We start from the raw sequence: 23,999 nt of genomic DNA on the forward strand, positions 1-23,999 counted from the left end.
CTACCCAGCCTGTGGATGAGCGCTGGATAGGATTTGAATTCTCCTCTTGGGGTCTGCAATGTCATTTCTGATAGGGGAAGAGTGGGACGTGAAAAGGCTGTGCAAGTGTCATCCTCTCCCCCCCCCCCCCCCCGGGTTATAAAATACCCCGTCTTTGCTATTCAGTGATTGTGGTGTGTGCGCGTGTGCTGTTCCTTAATCGAAAGTGGCTGCATGCCCAACCCTCTCTCATATGAATTTGATCAACTGCGTAATCTATTATTGAGGTGAGGTGATCTCTCATCGATTGGATCACAATCCTGCCTCCTTTTTGGTGAAGGGAATGCGGTTATAAGTGGTTTTGTGCATGTTTCAATGTCTCCTAGCTGGGTGCAGGGGCTAAGCAGTCTCTCAGACAACCCCTCTCCTATAGGATATTGTTTTGTTGTGCCTTATTGATGTGCTTTCCCATTCTTGTTGCAGAGAATCCTCTCTTTTAAGTGTATAATGCTTGAAAAAAAGAAAAAATCGAAAAAACAAACCCACTCGCGGAGGGCATGACAATATACACTGAATATTTTTTGTTTGTAGTCAAGCCCGCATTTGGATCGTAAAGACGACCTTGATTTTATTAGCAGCTCCCTTCCCTGGTCCCTAAGTAGGAAGAATTGAATAAAGACATCCATTTAGAGACTATTCTTTGCTCCAAGTTTGACTGTCGCAATCAATTATTCTTGGTTGGCTTGACCAATTTCTGAGTGACATCGATGGATGGATTCGTCTAATATGATATATGAGATTCCATTTGAGTCTTACCAAGTCAAGTTTCAGCCTAAATTACAGAATTTGCAAATTGACCAGGGGACTTGTTAGGGACATGAGCGGATGATCCTTGCTGCAAATCAACATTCTCTGGTAATATTTGGGATCTTATCTCGACATCCACACGTACTCTGACAAGTTTCGTCATAATAGTTTATCTCCTCATTTGCAACTGTTTTATTGGACTCTGATGCTTCTTGGAAGATTGAAGTGTAAGTTTGTTATTGCTCCTTTTTGGGACGATTTTAATTTGACTTATCAAAATTTTTTTGATTGATTTTTTTTGTTTCTATTGTTTTTCTCTTTGTCTGTTTGGGGCCTAATTCCTCTTGATGGTATTTTTTGTCTTGTAATTTTCTCCCTTCATTGAGACATAATTTAATTATTAACTCAACACCCCACCCTCACACCCTCAAAGAAAAGTAGGAATCCCTTTATCATTGCCGTCGATCATGTCTGATTGAACTAAAAAGAGTGTTTTCGACTTATATAATCGGGGGTGGAAGTTTATAAGGATACAAGAGTCCAATCACCATTGATGACACAATTCTTCTTTCTAAGCTAGTGAAGGAAAATTGTGCCCTTAACTTTTAGGAGAAAAGATTTTCATGCAGGTGGCGTAGGGATGTTCCATGACGCTCTTTCTTGCATATCTTGTTATTTTTTCCTTTGTTTAGATAATTAAATAATTATTGAAAGCCACATGTATGTATGTTAAGAGAAGAGTCTATTGGATGGTATTGATGTGGGATTTGATTGGTTTAAGGATTAGCCACATCATCTTTATTTCTGAGTTTATTACTTTTAACTGTTAATATTGTATGGAGACAATTTTCCTTCAGCCACAATCAAGGGAGAATCATTTGACTAAAGCTTTTGGATGGGTGGGAGGAGGGAGATCGCACACGACCTGGTTGGTATTATCAACTTCGTCTAATAGAGAGATGTTTAATGACCCTTGGATGGTAGGTTATCCTTCGATCTTTGATATATGGAAACTTTTTCTTCTTGTCATTGTTGGCAATTTTAGTATAAAGGGAATCTTCTATTGTTAATAAAAGATTATCAAAGTTTAAACCCAACTACATACTGTGTAAAATCAAGAGGCAATGGTTTTCTTGAAGCAACCTTATTTAAACATTACCCTTTGCAATTAACGTTTCTTTGCTGTTCTATTGCTCACCTTATAAAATAGATTAAAAGGCAAGACTATCCAGCTCTCTCTCTCTCTCCTCTCTGAGCATGTGGGTTTTTCTATTGTTGACGAAATGGCCATGATTGATGTGGTGTGGGAGATTCCCTCCACACCAGCAGCGGCAGTATGGTAAACCCTTGTCCTGAGTTTTATTAAGGTTTTGTTAGTGTAAGATGATGCAATGAGGTGAAGTTGGGGGTTGAAATTGTGTACTACTACTACGGATTTACAATATTAATTTTCATTTCACTACTATAATATTATTTTTCTTTGCCTTTTATCTTATTCTCAAAAGTTCTTTTAGTCGAGAGGTAAAATAAAGTTTTCAAAATAAATTGAAAATGACATCGTTATGCCATTTCAAAAGCTGTCATTGTCCATGTGAAATGACAAGAAAACCCATGCCTTAAATAATAAGGTTACAACTTCTTAGTTGCAATAATCAGACGAGACAAAAAAATAAGGTTACAACTTCGTAATTCACCTACTTAGTGACAACAGGAAACACCCTTTTATGAAACTATATATCACATGCATGCACCTTCTGACATCGCGGCGTAAGGCTTTAAACATATTTCTGATTGCGTTGGGTAGTTGTCTATTTGTATTTCTAAATTTTTTTGGTAAAATTGTCTTTCTATATTTCCTGTATGTTCCCAACATGTTTTTCCTCTACTTGACAGCTCCATTTTTTTTTGGTTTAGAGGATTTAGTGGAAGTAGCAATCACTTGGAGTCACATTGCTGATCCCACTCATCCTGTATTGTTAGAATTAGAATGGTTCTGGCCACTGGAGATAAAGAGCTTAATTACTTGGTTTAGAAGAAGGATGTGAGTGATCAAGTCATTATTAAAGAAGACCTAGCTTTCAGGTCCCATTAATTACTTAAGGTAATCTTCAAATTGTCCAATTAGTTCACTAATTATATAACTTTCTTAATCCCAAATTACTGTGGTTGTATGTCCATGTTCTGACTTCTTGCAGTTAAGTAATGAAGGAGCCAAAAAGACAAGTCTTACTCAAACAAGGGTGAAGAATGAGAAGAAAACAAACAACAATTATTGAACAAATTTATAGCTCCAAGACGCAATCTTGTTCTATCATTTTTAAATTAGTATATATATGTATATCCTTGCTCGGGCACTGGGTAGGACGGTCATTGTGCCCCTTACCTGTGTGAAGAAACACACCCGCAGCACAGCACGGGCAGACGGTAGTAGAGGATCCAAATTCATTATTTATTTGTGGCAAAAGGAGGATCGATCATCTCTAAATGGAAGTCACATTCATCCATCCTCTACTCTTGACTAAGAGATGACATGTTTGAATCATGCAAGTCACTGAAAAGTTACTTTGAATGGTAAAAGGTTGCAGACCCGCTTCTGATAATGGTGGGTTGCTTGAGAAGACCCGTTACTCTTATTCCTAAAACATACTGTCTCTCAATTAAGACATATCATCTATATATCTATCTTTCTATATGTGCATGGAAAACGTTCCAAATCAAAGTTGTCTAACCATGCATAACCACAAAGAATATTCTCCTTGATGTATAGAAGATTTTCGAAGAATTCTTGAATGGACCCACAAAAAATCCATTCGATCGGGTTGAAGATATTAATTTTTCATCAAAAACTTTTGAAGTCTTATGATTAGTATGGAGTTACATGAGTCATAATACTTTTTTGGAAAGGGTAGCCAGTGCTCTTCAATCTGTCCACTGACTTTTTCGAGCCAAATTCGAGCGTTTAATGGGCGTACGCAGCCTCCAAAGTTTGTGTGCGATTTAGAATATTATAATATTTTGTTTCCTATTGTAATTAGGTTTTCTTTTCCTTTGTAATCCGACCTCCTTATATAAGGGTCGTTTTGGATAAAGTAAAGTATCTTAAAGTTAATAACCTAATTGGTTTGTATGTTCTTCATCCTCGTTGGAATTAGGATTTTCTTTACTCTGAGAATTCAAGAGTCGTGAGCATTAGAACGAGATCTATCTGGCCCCCATACTTCCTACTGCGTCACTCCTGCATGGAGGTGTGTCGAGACAAATATTAACTCAAAACCAAAATATCTAATCTAATCTAATCTTGCACTTAAGCTACAAACATTACTTAAAAGATATATTTTAGTGTCATTGTAACCACTAACCCTTTATGCTTTGAAAAGTCAGTATTCTTATTCAGGGCCATGGCTCTTTTTTGACTGTTATAATCAAAGTCCCTATACAAGTATCTTTGCTTTCCAGTAGTTCATTTCTTTCCATAGTCAAGAAAGGTTTGTTTGATATCCATACATTTTCTTATACTTGCTGTGTTTTGGCTCTGTTACAATCAAAGCCCTATACAAGTATGTTTGCTTCCAATGGTCCATTTTCTTTCCATAGTCAAGAAAGGTTTGTTTGATATCCATACATTTCTTGTACTTTCTATGCTTGCCACGTATTATTAATTCTTCCTAGCTAGCTTCTTCCTTTATAGTAGAAGAAGAAGAGTAACAGACTTGTGTAACTTCTTCTGCAATGAAACCCTACTCCACCAAGAAACTTGTTGACCACAAATTTATCTTGTGGACAGATAGTACTAAAGCAACAGATTAGATGAAAGAACATTACAAACCCTAATTTGTCTTAAGCCATTGCTTCTGGTTCTAAACCTCTCTCTCTCTCTCCATTGGGAAAATAAAGAAGGACATGCATGCATGTTGTGTTTTTCATGTAGGATTAATAAGTGGTTACACACATACAGACAAAACGATTTACGTGGTTCGGTCAATGTGCATACGTCCACGGGGATGATGTTTCTTTTTTGATCGATGGGGTAAATAGGCATACAAAGTGTTTTTAGCTTAAACCTCTCTTACAATCCTTAACCCTAAATACCCCCAAACTACTACGAAAACAGGACAACAATAATAAAGATGAAGTTACAAAAGTAACCCTCAAACCTCAACATGTTCTCACATCCACATCCATACAACTTGATGAATGGGTCAACATGTCCATCATAGGATGAGGAAGATGGAGTGATAATCCTACTGAGGGGACATGTCATGCCAATTTGAGAGAGAAGGACAGAATGAAAGACTAAAATGCTGAGCAATTTGATCAGATCCTTCAATCCTTACATAATTAAAAATAGTAATATATATATATATATATATATATATATATATATATGAAGAATATCTATAAGTATCTCTTGGTGTCCACTTGTTGCTTAGAAGGTAGACAACACCTATATATATATATATATATATATATATATATATATATATATATATATATATATATATATATATATATATATATGCTCTAAGCTCTCCTACAATGTTAGTTTCTTAGGAAGAATTTTAGTGTATTTTCTTAAAAAAATATAGACATCCATGATGGGGGCAGTGATTTGAGAGATTGATCTTATGGCATTTAGTCTTTAAAAATGAGGATAAACTAACTAAACTTATGTGAAGATAAGGAGACAAATAACATGATAGGAGGGAGAAGGGGGTCACCATTAATTGAGGAATGGGAATAAGGAAGGGTAGCAAGCTATAGGGGAGGGGGAGGGGGATTAAGTTAAGGGGACAATAAACAAGGTCCAACAATGTTAGCCATGTGAGAAGCATCATGGTCAGAAATGATGTTGTCTCTCTCTTGCTTTCTTCTATTATTCCTTTTAAACATCAAGGAATGGCAGCCATGTCCCAAAAGTACTTCTTGACCTACAACTACTGGAACCCTAGTTTTTAATAATTATAACTATTGATATTTATAAGCCACACTTGGTTTTGGCTTCACATTCTACAGTTTCTTCTTCTTCTTCTTTTTATTTTTTTGATTGGTCTGCATATTATAGAGTTATTTTAGGTTTGCGTAGTGGCATGCGTGCTCAATCATAATATTAACTTGATTTGTGAACAAGACACTGTTGATCAACTAAACTAACAAAATATGTACTCACTAACATGGGATCATCTCATTTTTTTAGACATTTCATCTTAATATCATTAATGGTGCGGCTAGATCTAGATAAGATTTTAAATTTTAATTATTTTGGTAGACTTGTACCATATAGAATTTTGTAAGTATTCCAACCTTTTTAGAAAAGTTTAAATTTTGAATTAGTTCTTTATTTTTTTTGGTAACCAAAGCTTTATTGATAAGAGCATGTAGTACACAGATTCCAAATTTCAAGTATCAAGAAGTCATGGAGTGGAAATAGGGTAATATGTTGGGTTTGTTGGCTTTTATCTAGACTGGTTGATGGGTTGGTTCATGGGTTGCATTGTGCATTTGAATGAGAAGTGAAGAGTCTTCAATAAGGTTGGATCTTCCAAGTAAAGGGAAGTGATTGGTGATTAAAGATATTAAGCAAGGTAGAGTCTTCTAAGAGATACTTTGGAAGAAGCATGTAGTGGATTTCTCTAAGGAGAGAGAAAACAACAAGGTAGAGAAGGAGTCCTATAAAATGATACAGGTTTGTACCAAAGAAAGTAGTGTTGATTCAAGTAACGAACCATAATGTAAGGATCCAAGTGAGAGTTCAAGAGATACAATGTGGGTGCTAAGAAAGGAGTCACGGTGAACATGTTGAGTGACTGACAGATGAGAAAAGGGTATACATGGGGGCTTGGGTTTGGGTGTCAAACTGCAGGAGTTGTACTTTTTTCTCTTCTCTTGATACATAATGAAAGTTAGATTTCATTTCGTGGACTTAAGTAGTTTTGTCGAACCAGGTTAATCTCTTACCTCTTCTTTGTGTATGTGTTTGTTTTCTTTTGTATTTTGTTGATCGTGCACATATCTATTTGGTGCGTTTCTAAAAAGAAAGTTTCAACCCAAACAAGACAGTCCTACACGTCAAGGGCAAAATGATGCTATTTTAGTAACCCAATTGGACAAAATTTGGTGATATTCTAAAGAAAGTGGGCTAAGAGATCACTACAAGATAACATGAAGAAATGGACAAATTCCTCATGCTAGTTCTATGTTTTCTAGTCTTTGATCTTGGGGGAAATTAATGAACTTAATCATCCATGATTGGCACGACAGGATGACTATAATCCTGTAATTAAAACATGATTTGGGAATATTCTTATTGAAAATTCCTGTTTGTGGGGTTTTGTTAATTGGAGTTTGGGTTAGTTTATTGAACAACCATGTGATCATCCGCTGGAATTAGCACGGTTTCCCCCCCCCCCCTTCTCAATTCAATACTTAAGCAAAGACAAGGCTAATTAAGGTTGATAACACAGTTGAGAGCATCCACATTCGTGGCTAATTATGTAGTCAGATACTTTTAGTAAGATCATGAACCGCTAGTTCGGTTGGCTAGAGGCATTGCAAGTTGGTGCATGCCCCCCAGGAGGTCAAGGGTTCGATTCTCCTGGATTGCATATTGTGCCAAAAAAAAAGACACCTTTCTCCCCCTCCCCCCTTAGTTGTAGATTATGGGCTTGTTTTAGCCTTCCCCTTAGCTTGTAGTTGGCCTTTGGGCCCTTGAGTAGGATAGACGGAAAAAAAAAAAAAAAAAAAACAGGTTCATGAACCAATCTCAGTAACCTTTTTCAAGTTCTAATTAACTTAAAGCAATAGGTGTTTGAGTTATGAAACCAGAGACGAACACAGGGCATATTTTTCTCTGTTCCTCCACTATTTTAATAATGGTAAATCTGTCATTTCATATAAAAACTGTATTAAATGATTTTCATTTGTTTTTAAAACCCTTTTGTTACCCTTAAAATCTTGTATTAAATAAACACATAAGTATGTATTCAATAACTTTTGAGAATAAAACAACAGACAAAAAGGTGTCAATAAGAAAATCTCTTAAGAGGAAAGAACTCATACTTAGATTTTTTAAACCATCCCACGTCACCACCCCAAAACTAAAATAAACTCAATACAATTACGATTTTATCTATAAGTTATTTAAGGAAAAAGGTTTCATGGTCAATCTCGTGCTCATTTGTGGAGTGTATGAATGACTCACCTAATTGTGCCTTGTGGAATGATGATGTGGTAATTTTGACCTATCTCTTACATTTTTTTGCAAGACATGTCTGTGGGAAGGATCTGATTGATTAATGGATTATGCTTAGATTTGAACCCCAATTCATTGTTTGTGATTATTACGGAAAAAATGAAACAAACGATACGATAGAATTAGAATAGTTATTGTATGATGAGGTTGACCTAATGCTAGATGTAGAGCTGCATAATAGGTCTCTTATTATATACATAGGCGGAGGATGGGCACACCACTCGCTTGTAAGTGTTAGTGGCATGTAACAATGGGGAGCGCATGGTAGGAAGGGAAGGGAGTCTTTTCCAATGGTGGGGAGAGAGACAATGACATGGGGCATGCCCAGCCTTTTCCCTAAATACATAAAGGGGAAGGAAAAAGGCGAATTGTTACTGTCACAAGGGTCTTGTTTTTCAGATGTCATACATCATCTATTTTGTCATGTGTCCATGTATTTCAACCGTTGGATAGAGAGAAGATGGTCTAAATTAGCCACGTGTCAAATTTTAGAGACTAAATTAATCAACTACCTTTTTTTATATTGGCATGTACTTCTCCTGTATATCCTCCATGCATGAGCACTAGTACTTTAGATATTACTATGCACTCTTCCAATTCTAAATTGGAATAGACAATCTAAATTAAAAAAACAAAAAAAGGTCAAAATAAATGATTCAGATTTGTCTTGTAATCTGGAAATATGTTACCATAAATATCAATGCAGCTAAAAATAATAACAAAATAAGATACTAAGATGAAAAAAAATTCCTTTATCTCTCTACCCCCAAGCAAAAAATTAACAATAATTCACAACCCAACCCAACTAAGAATTGGGAAAAAAGAAAAAAAGAAGTAATTACATGTGCTTGATCTTCTTATATCCCATTTTTTTTCTTAAATAAAAGAGAAATATTTTTTAGATTTGAGTGACCTTAATTGAGATCAAGGGCTCCTTCTCCTCACTCCCATGATTTTCTACGCATTCTTCGCAGGTTAGTAATTGAGCTCTTCGGGCTTGGGCTTCCCAATCGGTGGTCCCCACAACATACAACATTAGCCCAGCACAGCACACCTGGGCCGAGAGCAATCCAATCCAAAGCCCACAAAACCCAACCCCAAGCCAAATCCCAAGCCCAACTGCCACGGGCATTCCGACCAGATAAAATGCGCCGACGTTAACGTTAGCCGCTGTGCTGGGTCGCGCACTCCCTCTCAGTACTCCACATCCCACCGTCTGTGGACAGTTCCCGAGTTCGCACAACCCTAGGATTGGAAGTACAGAAGACGTCAGCCGTAGGATCTCCCCATCTGCAGTAAACATATGGCCCCACTTATCTTTCATCCCTGATGCGAACAACATTGCTGATAAACCCATCAGAGCCGCTAGTAATACAGCAACGAACGCTGATGCCTTAGCCCTGTCTGGACGGTTGGCCCCAAGCTCATTCCCAACACGTGTCGACACGGCAAACCCTAGAGAGGATGGGAACACGTAAATCAAAGCCGTTGTTTGAATGAGGACACCCATAGAAGCCACCGTAGCCGTTGGATTCGCGAGGAGACCACAAAGCACGATCATGATCTCGTACCACCACCACTCGAGGCATACAGAGACGCAGCTAGGCGCGGCGAGCCGGAGAAGTGGCTCCCAGCCAGTCAAGCACTCTAGGCTCGGGTAATCCCATGTGGTGGGCACGTGCAACTTAGCTGCCCACACGTAGGACAAGAGGAATAAGAGCGCGAAGAAATTGGAGGCGGCGGAAGCAGCGGCGACGCCGGTGACACCTAACCGGAGGTGGGAGACGAGAAGAAGGTTGGCGGGTATATGAAGGATGGAGCCGGCGCAGGAGGCTAACGTGAGCGGATGGGTGATGCCTTGGGAGCGAAGATAAATGCGGATTGGATGGAGGAAAGAGTTAGTGAGAAGGTCAGGGAGAGAGCAAATGAGGTACGTGTGGGCGATACGTGTGATATTGGGGTCTTGGTGGAGGTAGAGGAGAATTCTAGAGATGTTGAACCAGAGGAAGGAGATGGGGAGGGAAGAGAAGAGAAGGAAGATTATGGAACGGTGGAGGGTGAGTGAGAGGAGTTTGGGGCGTTGGGCACCGAAGGCTTGGGCACAGAGAGGTTCCATGCCGAGGGCAAGGCCAGAGAGAATGGAGTAGCCAGTGATGTTGGCGAAAGCTATGGCGAGAGAGCCGGCAGCGAGCTCCATATCGCCTAGGTGGCCTAGGAAGAGCATGGAAATGATGGAGCGTGAGTAGACTAGGAGAGCAGTGAGAGCGATGGGGAAGGAGAGGTTGAAGAGGGATTTCGTTTCTTTGATGATTATATCTGGGAGTGTTGTTGGGTATGTGAATTGCTGCCTTTGTTTTTCTGGGTCGTCTGGTTTTGGGTTTTTTTGCACTTCTTTTATGGTGTTGGACACAGATAACAGAGCCCAATACAACTTGGGTGGTTGTGCCGGTTTCTCGATCACAGCCGCGGTGGTGGAGGTGGTGTTTGGGTTACACATGGTAGTGGTCGTGGTTGGGGAATGAAATCTCTTACCTGCTTATTCTCTGAAACTGAGAGATACTCTCATGAAGAGCACTCCCTCCCTCTCTCTGTTCTTCTTCTATGTGTGAGTGTGTGAGTGTGTGAGTGAAGAAGAAGCAGGTAGAAACTAGAGAAGAGGAGGTAGCATTAATATAGAGAAAGCCAGAGGAGCTAAGATGGTGGGGTATTATATCTCATTTTCATGGGTCAGTCATAAGAATTGCTTACAGGACTGGATCTTTTCTCTAATCTTTCTCTCCTAATTTTTCTCTTTCTTTACCTTCATAGGCTTTTTTTAGGCAGGCAAGAATGACTCCCTCACTGAGAGGGTAGCTCCAATTTCCGATATAAGAAAAAAGAAAGGGAAGGAATTTTACAGAGCTCCTAGATTTCTTCTTTGCCTCCCTACCTCCCTCTCTCTTGCAAATTGCAATCTCAAATGTGAAATTAACTAATTAATTAATTTGTTAATTAATGTACTCGTTTCATGGGACATAAGGAATTTCTTCAATTAGGCGTTGAAGAAAACCTCAATTACTGTACTAGCTAATATTGTAACAAAAGTTACAAGAGAGAGAGAGAGAGAGAGAGAGAGAGAAGGAAATGTAAAGTAAAGTCAGTACATGAATGCTAAAATTCATGTTTCTGTTACTACTACTTTTTTGACAGTTGAAAAGTCAGAGTTAAAGTGTAGAAGACCAAATGCTTAAAATTTTCCATAATTCCACCCCCAGTTTTTATTATATATAGAAATTCCCTCGAGGCAAAAACTCAAACTACTGTTACTATTAAGGATTACGTATGAGGGTTAAGGATGATTACCCTTTTTCTTGTTTTTTTTTTTCGCTCTTTCTTTTGGGTTTTTTGGTTTGACACGCTGGGTGGGCAATCTCACACTTTCACTTTCTTGGGTGTGATTGGGCAACTGGAATTTCTTTTCCAATAAATTTGGTCAGCACCACCAATAGATTTGTACAATTAAACCCCCGAGATTAGCTCGATTGATTACTAGATTCTTCACCTTCAAGCACTGTCCAATTAATAATCAACCATTGTTGGTACAAGATAGTTATCTGACTATTGTCGATATCGACTATTTGTAATCCAATTATAGTTCACATATAGCTCTTGAGTTTGATTATAGATTAGTAAATGACCAAAAATAAATAGAAACATGTCCAAACCTTGGCCTATGGACGAAAAGAAAATAAGAACTTAAATGGGTGGAACACATTAGGTCTAACCGAGATGAACAGGACCCAATCAATTGGTAGGGTAAGGGCTCGATTCGGGGGTGGCCGTTTGACTGTCCTAGTAATCAAAGGTACACGTCAGCTAAAGCATATTATTTTTCTTCGTAAGGGGATGAATGGCCTTATGGGTTATTAGAGAGCTTTTTATTTTACTCTTTCTAGATTTTTGTGGGATCCAGCTGGGGTAGGGCTATTGGGAATCACTCCATCAGCTTAAAACCGTCCGATCTTACATATATATATATATACGTCTGGTGGTACTATCAACTCTGTGTGGTGCACCGTAAATCATGATGTCTGACGAAGCAGGTCTGGGCCTGGCCTGGCCTGGTGGGGGGCCCTACTGGTTGGCATTCCAATACACACCAAACCATGATGATCAGAACAGAGATGATGATGATGATCTGTGAAGGTTTTTTTATTTATTTTGGCAGTCCAACAGTCTCAGTAGCACAGACTGTGTCCGTCCGTGTGTGTGTGTGTGTGTGTGTGTATTTGAAGGGGATGGGAATCTGCTCCACAGATTTTGGATAGGAGATCCAAATCTAACGGGTGATCTCTCGTTGGCAAATTCCTAATTAAAGACTTGGGGAGTTGGGCACGTGGTTTTGTGTTAAACCTTTTCTCATAACTCATACCTGAATGTAGCCGACAGATGGGACAAAGGAGACATTACCCATTTAGCCTCCCCAAACCCAACAACCCACCCACCCACCCACCCACTCGATCTCACTCACTCCTCCCCTTAACTTTTCTCCTTTTCCGGGTCGTCTCTAGTTTAGTCTGCTTTTAGTTTTAGTGTGCTCAGTCTGCTCAAAGGCAGGACGGTCAGGGTCTCAGGGACGACAGTTTGTAGTAGGGAATCTGGGTTTTTTTTGTTTGGGGTTGGTCTAGAAATCCAATCCCACAACGGCTGTATTGATCCGACCCGGACCCGAAAGAGAGGAGGTATCCAGGAACCATCAGAGTATCTGTGTTTTATGTCTCATCACAAGTGTACAGTATCTACCACCATAAATATATAGAGGCTGTCACCTGTCAAGCTGTTGTCCCCTCTAATTCTCTCCGCCCCCAGTTTTTCAGTTTCTCAGTTTCTCAGTTTCTCAGTTTCTCCCCCTCAAGCCTCAACAGTACAGTTTGTATGTACATGGGGAGCAAAAGTGCACTATTAAACTGATTGGTAGCTATCACCACCCGCCCTTCCCCAGTAAGATCTAAAATATAGTAAAATATTAATATGCCATTTTACTTTAGTTATTTCCCTTGATTAATTAATTAACCAAATTAAACAATGACTCCATTATCAATCCCAAATTCAGATGTGTCTAATCCTATAAAATATTGACTTCAATCTCCACCAACTTTTCCATTTGATCATTTTTGGTTTTAGAACTAAACCCCACAATCCAACTCACACACCACAAGGAACTATTCAAGTGTTTAAACTACAATACTTTTGAATCATAACCCCCTCCCCTCCTATCCAACACACCAAAAAAAAAAAAAAAAAAAAAAAAAACCCAACTCTTGAACCAGGCCAAAAATATCGTATTATTGGGCGGACCAAGTTTCCTTATAGGCCAGGTTGAAGGAATCATTCCATAGGCAAAGATTTGTGTCACTGTGGGTGAAGGAAAATCTTCTCTTTATTAGGCTAGTCTTTTGAATAAAATGATTCCTTCAATATGGACAGAGATTTCAGACAACTTAGAATTGGAAACCGCACTAATGAGAGGACGAGAGATTGATCTTCAGTAAGATGCTCACATCACATCGTATAAGAGAAGAAAGAATGTCATTGTGAATCCCATGAATCATTATATGAGATGGTGTAGAAATTAATCTCCACTTTGACGTCGTGGGTATCTATTTCCCAGTGTTGTATAATTTTTGTTACTTTGTAAGGTTTAATTTCAAAATTGCTTTGAGTTTTGAGAAAAGTAGATCGGGTTGGGCTAGTGAACCAAAATGTGAGTTCAGATAGGTTTTGGGCTTGGGCTCGACAAGCCAGGATGGCAATATTATTTTATTTTTATTTTTTTTTTGGGTGCTTGGAGTGTGGCATGCACTAGCTAGTATTTAGTAATGGCCTACACAAGTACAACATTTAAATGGGTTATGAGAGGGAGAGAGAGAGAGAGAGAGAAGGGTGGATGGATGGGTACAGGGTAAGTGATTCCTTGAAGATTACAGACAGATCTCAATTCCTATTTCAGGACAAGAAGAGAGAGCCTTTCTTAACTAAAAGTGGTAAGTAGTACCATTGGGAATAATAGAGATTGGTGTCTATATTCTCCTTTGCAGAGACTTTATTCTCAATTTTTATTATTTAAAAAAAAAAAAAAAATAAGGAGAGATGGGAACTTGAACAGTTAAACGCACATGAAGATGAAGGTGGGGGATGACAAAGTGATTATAATATAAATGAATTGTAAGCACATTATCTCTTACAAATCTCAAGAGAAGTAGTAAGAACAGGTGTTTCATAGATGGGAGATGGTCGCGGGGGGAAAATAAGGAAACTATCCTTTCACTCTCATAGTCACTGCCTCATCAGTCCTCACTCATCACACTTACAGTTTGGTGCCCCCTCTCATTTATTTTTTAATGTAGATCAGGAAAGTAACAAATTAAGGAATTAATGGATTTCAAATGGGTTTTGATGTCTCAGATCATGGCCCTCGATCCTCATGGAGAGTCATTCATGGATGGGTAGAGAGAGAGAGAGAGAGTCCTGCAAATTAAGGCTTGTAATGCTCAGCAAAGAATGGCGGTTATGTGATTTGCATGCATGGGATGGTGGCACGTATCCCCACATACTTGTTTCTCCTTATAGTGTTTTTATAATGAAAAGGTTTTAGAGATTTTTTTTCTTTTGGGAGGGGAGAATTAATTAAGAATAGTTGTTTCTACATTCTAAGAACTGTCATCCGTTCTGATATTTAGGTAGAAAACAATTTTGAGTTACTTTATTATTAGTATTATTAATGGCATTGTAATGCCCACTATAAAGTAGCTAGGAAGTAATTAATATTCCTTTTTTCATTCAAATTTGTAAATAAAAATGCAGTTTCTTTATCTTATCTTAAATCTATTTTTATTCCTTCTACAGTTGGTGTCTTATGTCACTCTCTCTCTCTCTCTTAGACATTAATGGAGGATGGATGATTGCCTTTGCCTTTGCCTTTACAACAAAATATACAGGCCGGGATCCCCCCCCATCTCTCCTCCCAACAAAAATAAAGTAATTGTTTGGCATGTGATGTGATATAAGAGATGATGATCTGAAGAGTACAGAAAGAAGAAGAAATCATCAAAACTAGTTGTTGCCTCACAGGCACGTACAGCTCACTTCCACCTCCAAAGTAACCAAAACAAGTACGTAAGTACCCTAATTAACCACAATGCATGTCTCCTCGTATATTTGTAATTAAGAGTTTGTGTGTGTGGGGGTGTGGGTGTGGGTGTGGGTGTGGGTGTGGGTGTGTGTTCGATCTGGATCTCCTTCCAGTAAGGAGAGAAAGAGTTATGTGTTTGTGCAATTAATGTCCATACATAAATGTAAATGTTAAAAATTAAGTAAAACACATTTGATAGATATGGGGCCGGGGTTACCCTAATTGATCGATGTTGTTTAATATCGAAAACTGAGTCGTGTAAGCATGTCGTCTCTGCTTTTTTGGGTTCATGAAAGAAAGACCAAATGAGCAAATGAGAGGAGGAGGATATCTCGCGATCGATATGGGTTGTTGTTGGTATCTCCTATATATTAATTTGGTGTTGTACCCCTTTTTTTTTTTTTTTTTTCTCTTTCTTTCTTATTCTATATACTGTAGGTGTGGGGATCTTTACATTATTACCCTAACTACCTTCCATTTGCTGTCTTTTAAGCACTCCCAACACAATTGAGGAGACATTGGACTCTGTGAGAGAGAGAAATGCTTAATTCTTCAAGAGTTCCAAGAGACCAACCGAACAAACAAACCACTTGGTTGGGAAGAGAGAGAGGGAGAGACCCATACGCTTTTGATATCCCACGTGGGCCGCATTCCTCAACTTGCATGGTCGAGATATACACGGCGCCATTCCCTCCCTCCCTCCCTTCCTCTCTCTTACTCTCCTACTTGCCTACTCCTACTGCTAATCCTAGTAATTTGTCTCCCCAATCAACTCTAACTTTTACTTGCTCTCTCTCTCTCTCTCTCTCACACACACACACACTTTCTCTCCTACCCTCCAATTAAAATGATAAAATTTCCTTGCCAAGTATCCAGCAAAGGACCCCACCATCTCTTTTTTAGGGAGAGAGAGAGAGAGAGAGAGAGGGATCCATTAAAAGAAAGTTGGATACTTGAGTTTAAAGGAAAAGAAAGAAGGTCAAACAAGGTGAGGTGAGCCAAGCATATTGCTTCAAATGGAAGTGTGTTTGAATCTTTGTGAGAGAGAGAGATTTCATCCTCCCTTTTCTTTCTTTCTTTATTTCTTTCAAATTACCAACTGGACTGGATATTACCATTATTATTATGGACTTGAAGGTCTACCATCCTCCATGTTCTCTTTCTCTTTCTCTTTCTAGTCTCTAGTACCCACAGGTTGGGCGGGCCTATTGGTTTCAAAAGTGTCAAAAAAAACATGTGGCACACTACGACCCACCAACCTCAACCCTCACCAAATTTAATTTTTTTCAAACTTAAAAATTTGACTCATCCAACTCCTCCTCACTCCTGAACCAAAGAAAACCATGCCACTCTTTCCAAAAGAAAAAAAGATGATCTCATTTTATCTCATCTCTACATCAGATCGTTTTTATGACTACTGCTCGATAGAGATGTATTCCAATATTGATGAGCTTGGTGGGCCCATTTCCCTCCCTCTTATGTCTTATCCATCCCATCCCATCCCATCCCATCCGGACCATGTAGAACCATATTCATTATTGATTAGGATAATTAATAATGGACCTGGACCTGGACTTTAATTTCAACTCTCAATCTCAATCTCTGTAATATATATATATATATATATATATATATATATATATGTATTTGCATGTATGTACTACTACTACTGCTCTTCTTCTACTTTGGTCTTACGTTTGTTAAAGGGAGAGGTAATAAGTCAACGGTATCCACTACTAAAAGAGGAAGAACAAAAGGGGATGAAATCCTTATCTGTTGACCAGTGGATCTCAACTTCCATTAGCATTATAGAAAGAAATTTATGGAAATGATTAGTAGTAGATCGATATGGGTGTGAAGGTGTAATTGCTCTGCCAAATCATTCCTTCTTCGAGATTATAACAATATTGGGTTCCTCCTATCCTATATAGATGAATAATTATGCAAATTAAAGGGTATGGATGGACTTTTGGATTTGCAGATCCAGAAGATAGATAGATAGACAGATATGGGCCAATCCAATCCAAGACCCACAAATTATTCTTTGCTACTTACAATTTTTTTTGTTTTTTTTTTCTTGAAATTGGGAACTTGTATATATATTTTATTTTTTTTAAGGGGGGAGGAATAGAGAGGGGGTAAGATACCAGCCATGAGACTCGAATTCGAGATCTCCTGGTGAGCATTGACATGAAACGCACCATGACTCACCAACTACATTAGGCAGCTGTTGGTTATTTATAATCCTTATTTTTATTTTATTTTTTTTAAAAATAACCATGTTTTAACTAGTGAGAGGAAAAAAAAAAAAGGGGGAGGGGAAAGGGGAAAGGAGAGCAATTAAATGGATGGATGGAAGGATGAAATGAGTAGTTGTTTTCAAAAATAAAGGTTTGTCTATAAAAAGTGGGAAATTAGGAAAACTCCACTCAAAGCCTACCCGTTTGCTTAAAATAGTTTTGCCGCTTAACCACCGCTTCCATCGGCCTCCCTCCCACAGACCATCCCTAAATAATTGATTTTGACAAGTTTGAAATTTTAGACCTCCAAACAAACTTCTTCTATTCTTCATTATGCCCTCTTCTACTCTACTCTCTCTTTCGATCTTCACAATCTAAGGACATCATCTATCATCGATCCCCCTTTTTAATTATCCTTTTGACTTCCGTGTCTTCTCAAATCCAAACCAGACACACACAGAGAGAGAGAGAGAGAGAGAGAGAATATTCTTTTTATTTATTTTTTGTACTCCTCAACTGAAAAAAAGGAGGAGAAGAAGAAGACAGTGGAGAGAATCATACTGTAAGATCATGGGAGCATATATAAGATTAGTCTTAAATTAAGGAGATTACAAAGTGTTTAGAGGGGTTAGTGTCGTGACAAATCAAAGATTAGGATTAAGGGAATCTAATGATGATGCTAACCCTAAAAATCAAATGTTTTAGTGGTCTCAGACATAATCATGATCTACCTGCCTTGATCACAAGCTCACCCCCTGGCCTCCTCACTCTTTTAGTGTTGCATTCAATAAAAGGGGTGATAATGACATTTAGTTTAGTCGGTAGATTATATTTACGAGAGAGGGTTAGTTCCCTCTGAGCTTAGAGGTATTAGGGAGTACCTCAATTGCACCTTCTCCCTATATTTATTTGGGTATGCCGTCAGCTTTCGCTAAGCTAGCGGCATACACCACTAACAGGTCTCGACACAAGAAAATAATTAGGGATGGATTCTGTTCCAAAGTGGAAGGAGAGAGGATAACACATGCTGGGCACTTTGCTTCATCGGTTGGCCCGGTCTATAAAAGCCTGACTGAACTTTAGGTGGGAAATTTGAGCCGAACCACACTTGGCTTGAATTATGGGCTGGGCCGGATAAGTACTAATTTTAGCCCATAATATGTAATTTTTGTACACTGGAGGGTTGGTTTGGTTGGGCAAACATGCATGCAGCCCAAACCACCACAGCCCAACCGTAGGAACTAACAACCCAACCCAAATTTGATCTAAGGGCTAAAATTGGAATCCACATTTTAGAAAAAATGAGTGAAAATTTTGAAAAATCATTTTAGAGAAAATTGGAGCTAGGTTGAGTGTTAATACCAATTCCTTGAAATGTACTTTTTTTTTGTAGGGAAATCTTTTTGGAGCAAGAGACTAATTAATTTGTTTGAGTTGGGCCTCATGCTGGATTTCTGGGCTAGTGAAGAACCAAGATTTGGTTAGGGTGAGCTTCTTCCCCTTCTTGATCTTGGATTAGCCTTGTCTCCGATCCCCATGTAGGGTTTGAAAACACGGATTGTTGGATTGGCTGATTTGGACCGATCTGGGTCGGAATCGACCAAGGCTAATCCTGATTCTGGCTGATCCAAATTGGATTATTCTTGTATGGAAACTAGTAGGGTTTAAGGATTTTTTAATCAATTTCCATCGATTCTGGCCGAGACCACCAGGATTTATTCCGGGTGTTAAACCTGAGAGTGCTTGGCCTCTGTGCTACGACAAAGGGGCGGCATGTCTGACGCAACCGTGTGGCGTTCTTTCTCCCTTAACTATTATTGAAGGTTATAAAGGTTTGGCTCATTTCTTTGATATCCAATTCTTTGAATTGCGTATCACTCTTCCGCATGGCAGAACAATTGCATTCATCTACCAATTTTGTCCACTGGTTGCTGACTGCATAAAAACTTTCAACTGATTTTATTGTGTGGAGATAAAATAGCGCTAAGATGGGTGAGTGGTGGGCTTGGATCTTGTAAGAATTTGAGAAGGAAAATAGTCAAACTATGGAGCTGCATGTAACTATATTGTAGTAGCAATTTTCAAAATCTGTATTTGAAATTTCAGAATAAAATTTCCTTTCCGGGGACTGGATAGAGTTAGGGTCCGAGTATTCGGAATAAGAATTTTAACCCTAATATTATCTTATCCTTAGAGAAGATAAGGCGGGTTTATTAGTGTTTCGGTTTTAATTGTTTTGTCTGTTTAGGGTTGAGGTTCTGATTTGTTGGAAAGGCTTGAATGGTGAGAGTCTTTGATTGTTTTCTTGGGTAGGGGTAAGGCAGGTTATGTACTTATGTCCCCCTTTGTATCTTGTTTATGTTGATTTTCTTTGTTTAATAAAGCTCTAGGGGTTTCCAAATAATATTCGGGTTTAAAAAAAAAGAAAAAGATTTCAATCTGAATCGAATTGAATTGACCCAAAAGAAGAAGAAAAACCCTTAATCCACCGGGATTGATTCTGGGGTGTTAAACCTTGTTCCCCACAAGTTGGGATCCCATTCACATACGAGAACGGTGATTGGATTGACGATAAAATAGAATCCTGGGTGGCAAACAGTGATTCGATTGATGATGAAGAAAGAGAATTCTTGGTTCAGTTCTTCACCTTAACGATAGAAAAAAAGATGGATCAAATTCTATTGAGTTGGATCTCACATGGTGGATGCCATCTGTGCAGATGAACGTACGAGAATGGGATCCCACCTCGTCCTGCACCCCCAGGCCCCAACCCCCCAAAAAAGACCCGATTAACCTGCCAAACGCCCAGCCCTATTTGGTTGAACATAAAGAGCTTGGGCTCTGTTTGCCTTGTTTTACAAGAAATGGGCTCTGCAGTCAACAGATTGGATTATGTGAGTCCAACAACTCACTCAATAACAGGTTATAAACAGGTTAATCTATTGGCTAAAGAACACAATAACAGTTTAATCTATTGGCTAAAGATTTAACTCGACCAAATAGCAGCATTGTCCTGAACTGAACACCCACAGTTTATGAAATTCTTCTGTGTACAAAGATTTAATCTGCCTCAACTACCAGATGTTGATGATGTGTAAAATAAATCTCAAGGAGTTTCAAAAAAAAAAAAAAAAGTTTTCTGGGTATCTTTTTTCTTGAAGGTGTCTGTTTCTAAACTTGACATTTTTTCGAGTCTTATTTCATTTCAATGAAGGATCGAGTTTTCCTTTAATCACGGTGAATAGAAACCCATTCACCGGGACGAGTTCAAATGCGAGGGGACTATCAGAGGGTATTTTAGAAAACATACTAAAACTTAGGAAGGATTTGTGAATCCTAGGATGGTGGCTTTTCATTCATCTGATGGTGAGGGAAACTTAATGCTTTCATTCAATTTTGGTCTAACTTGTAATTTGCCTTGTTCCCTTGATAAATGCATGAATTTCTCATGAGATTTTGCTTATATAGTAAGTTTGAAAGTTCCAACACACTGAGGATTGAGGAATAGTCAGATGGGCTTGGGCCCTAAGAGTGGTCAACTTTGCATCTTTGTCTCTTGATCTCGATGGGTGAAGGGAAACTTGGAAGAATAAATAGATTAGGAATCTGCACATCAGACCAATGACGGTGTCAACTAACAAAATCATCCACGTGGCAATGATTATTAAAAATAAAATAAAATCCCAAGTGAGGGAAATATAGTAGTACTCTAGCGGCAACGTGAGACCATTGAAGTTTAAATATTAAGGTTTGGCTCAGTTCTTTACACAAATTCTTTGAATTGTGTATTACTCTTCCACGTGCATTGTGTTAGTGATAGTATCGGATTGGGTATCGGTCATTTTCAAAACCGATACGATATCAAATATGGATTGGTTTGAATCATACATTTTTGCCCTTGATTTTCTTAAAAAAAATGGGATTTTTTGACTATTTTACTCTTAATCACCGTTTCGCTAGTATGGTATCGACATTTGCACACAAAAAAAAAGTATGGTATCGATATGGTACCGGGATCGGTGTTAGAAATACCGATACATATCATCCAATAAAGACAATCTGATCAACCGAGGTAGACCCATTCGACCAATCCAATCTCAAACCATAGAGAGTGGGTGACTATGACAAAGCCCATTGAAACTCATAGCACTTGGGTACAACTGTACAACAAAGACTCCTTAACCTACTAAGACCAGCTCTATCTGGGCTGTCCACCCAAAGCCAGCTCTAAAAATTTCCGGCCTTGGGTTGGGTTTCACAGCCTGTAGGCCGGATTTGGGCTTAAATTAAAGCTCAAGGTCAGGCTTGGCCAGTTTCAAGTTAAGCCCTAGTCCCGCCTAAGAAAAACATACATGTATTTAGGATAGCTACCTGGTCGTGCACGTTGCATGGATCCCACACATAGACACATAAAGCACCTTGGGCACTTGGAAATTACCGCCTTAATCTCGATCGCCCAAGGCGCTTTGTGTGTCTAAGCGTTGGATCCACGCAAGGCACACGACCGGGTAGCATTCTCTCTCTCTCTCTCTCTCTCTCTCTCTCTCTCTCTCTCTCTATATATATATATATATATATATATATATATATATATATATATATATACTATAACACAATATTTTTTTTTTCTTCTTCTTAATGAGAGTAAATCCTATTGTTTCAAATAAAAATGTATTAAATGATTTTCAATTTTTTGAAAAATATATTTGTATCCCTACATTAAATATTGCATTATATATAGGATGGTTTTTTTTTCATGTTTCTAAATTATTTTACAAATTTTTATATAAAAGCGAAGTATATTTATTTTTTTGTTTTATATTAAAAATTGACTATTCAATATGTATAAGATATAACCTGATCTAAGGATCTCTGGAGTAAAACTATATTGTTTCTAATGTTAAATCTTTAATATAGTTTCCCTTTTTTCTGTGGTTGAAAATAAAATAATCCATTCAATAAAAGGAATCCAAGAATATTACTATCCTCAAGTCAATAAATCCTAAAGCAAAACTGGTGGAGATTCCATTCACCCCCCCCACCCCTCTCCTTCGCTCATCTTCTTATTTGAGATTAGGAACTAGGGTCAAGTTGGTATTGGAAATATTTAAAAAAAAAATGGTAAACGAATTGGGAGGCTCTCTCTTATCTAATAAGTGAGGGCTCATTTTATATTATGATAATCAGGTTGGGATCCTATGTATACATCACTTTAAAATCCATATTTATCTTTTGCAGATCAGTTGGAGCCCAAATCAAATACTTTATGTATAATGATTAAGATTAAAAATTTCATTAATCAATTCTAGAACATTGCAAATACAGGAGAAGTTGTCTGATATGTAACATTTCACTATATACCATATCATAGCACATGGGCAAGTCCTTGTAAGTGGGGACAAGACAAGCATCTCTTTGGCTTAACTAAGAATAGTGTTTTTGACTGTTGGGCTCTTGTGATCTAAGGTGCATTAGTCCACCACTTTTTCTAGCAGCACGACACTTGTATTGCTCTCCCACAACCTCATTTTAATGGTTTAGGCTACTCTCATTTCATTTGTCGCTATTACTTGAATCGCTTTTGTTTTGTTTTCCTCTGGCTACTAAGATGTTTAAGTTAGTACGTTATGTCGTTTCTTACCTACCAATGGATTCAGCAGCATTTCAAAAGGTTGACATATTCCAGAATCTCTGAATTGATGCTTATTTTCAATATCCAGAAGCATTTCATCATTACTATGCCCTTCGTCGTTTTTGGGAGTCTAGGTATCCACCATAAAAGAATAATAATTATAATTAAAGAAAAGAATTAGAATAAAAGCCAAACTATTTTTTATTTATTTATGAAAAAAGTCAAAATATTGTTAGATATAAGAAGTAACCTATTTGATGAAGTATTGATTATTTTTTCAAAAGAGAAGGGGGTTGTTGGTAAGTAGTGTCTGGTGACTGTTTGGAGAACAAGCAAAAGTAAGTGGTGTTAGTGTTCAAAAGAAAAAGAAATGAGATATAGTTTAAAAAAAAAAACCAAAAATCAACATCAACAGGTTTTAAAGAATGGAGGAATGAAATTCCATGCATCATGCAGTTTAAGAAAATGGCAGTTATAGGAACACATAGTTGGATCTGAGTTGAATGATTAAAAGCTGATTGTTAGACTTTTAATGGAATGTGAAAGTTTTAAGGTTAAGAATGAATTAATTTTGTGAATCTGTGATGGTGTGATAGGTCTCCCTTCCTTTGCTTAAACACTTAAAATCCCTTTGTTGATTTGATTGTGATTAATTTATAAGTAACCACTTCAGAACTTTACCTAACTGGAGTTATTAATTAATTGAAACAATACATATACACATATATAGACCGGCCTGATAAACAATTTTCTTCATTTGTGTAGTTTTATTTATTTATTTATTATTCTTTGTACTTTAATTTAAAATTTTGCTAACTCCATGTGTACTCCACCCAACTTCCAAATTAGTTGGGAAATTTATTCCAAGGATGATGTGGTAATTCTTATTGTTGAATATCTAAGAAACGGTCTAAGTAAACC

The 23,999-nt window shown here is 37.9% G+C and overlaps 1 protein-coding gene across 1 annotated transcript; it reads right to left on the reverse strand.

Annotated features, from left to right (window-relative positions):
* Nucleotides 1–8,851: 8,851 nt before the first annotated feature.
* Nucleotides 8,852–10,532, reverse strand: LOC122656186 (protein DETOXIFICATION 51). The gene has a single exon (XM_043850652.1). The coding sequence runs from the start codon at nt 10,530–10,532 to the stop codon at nt 8,934–8,936; it is 1,599 nt and encodes a 532-aa protein (XP_043706587.1). The 3' UTR covers nt 8,852–8,933.
* Nucleotides 10,533–23,999: the final 13,467 nt, after the last annotated feature.

The sequence above is a fragment of the Telopea speciosissima genome, chromosome 3 (genome assembly GCF_018873765.1).
Source record: "Telopea speciosissima isolate NSW1024214 ecotype Mountain lineage chromosome 3, Tspe_v1, whole genome shotgun sequence".
Taxonomy (NCBI): Eukaryota; Viridiplantae; Streptophyta; class Magnoliopsida; order Proteales; family Proteaceae; genus Telopea; species Telopea speciosissima.

Excerpts from the sequence above, each read along its gene's own strand:
- LOC122656186 (XM_043850652.1), bottom strand. The coding sequence starts at position 10,532 with ATGTGTAACCCAAACACCACCTCCACCACCGCGGCTGTGATCGAGAAA.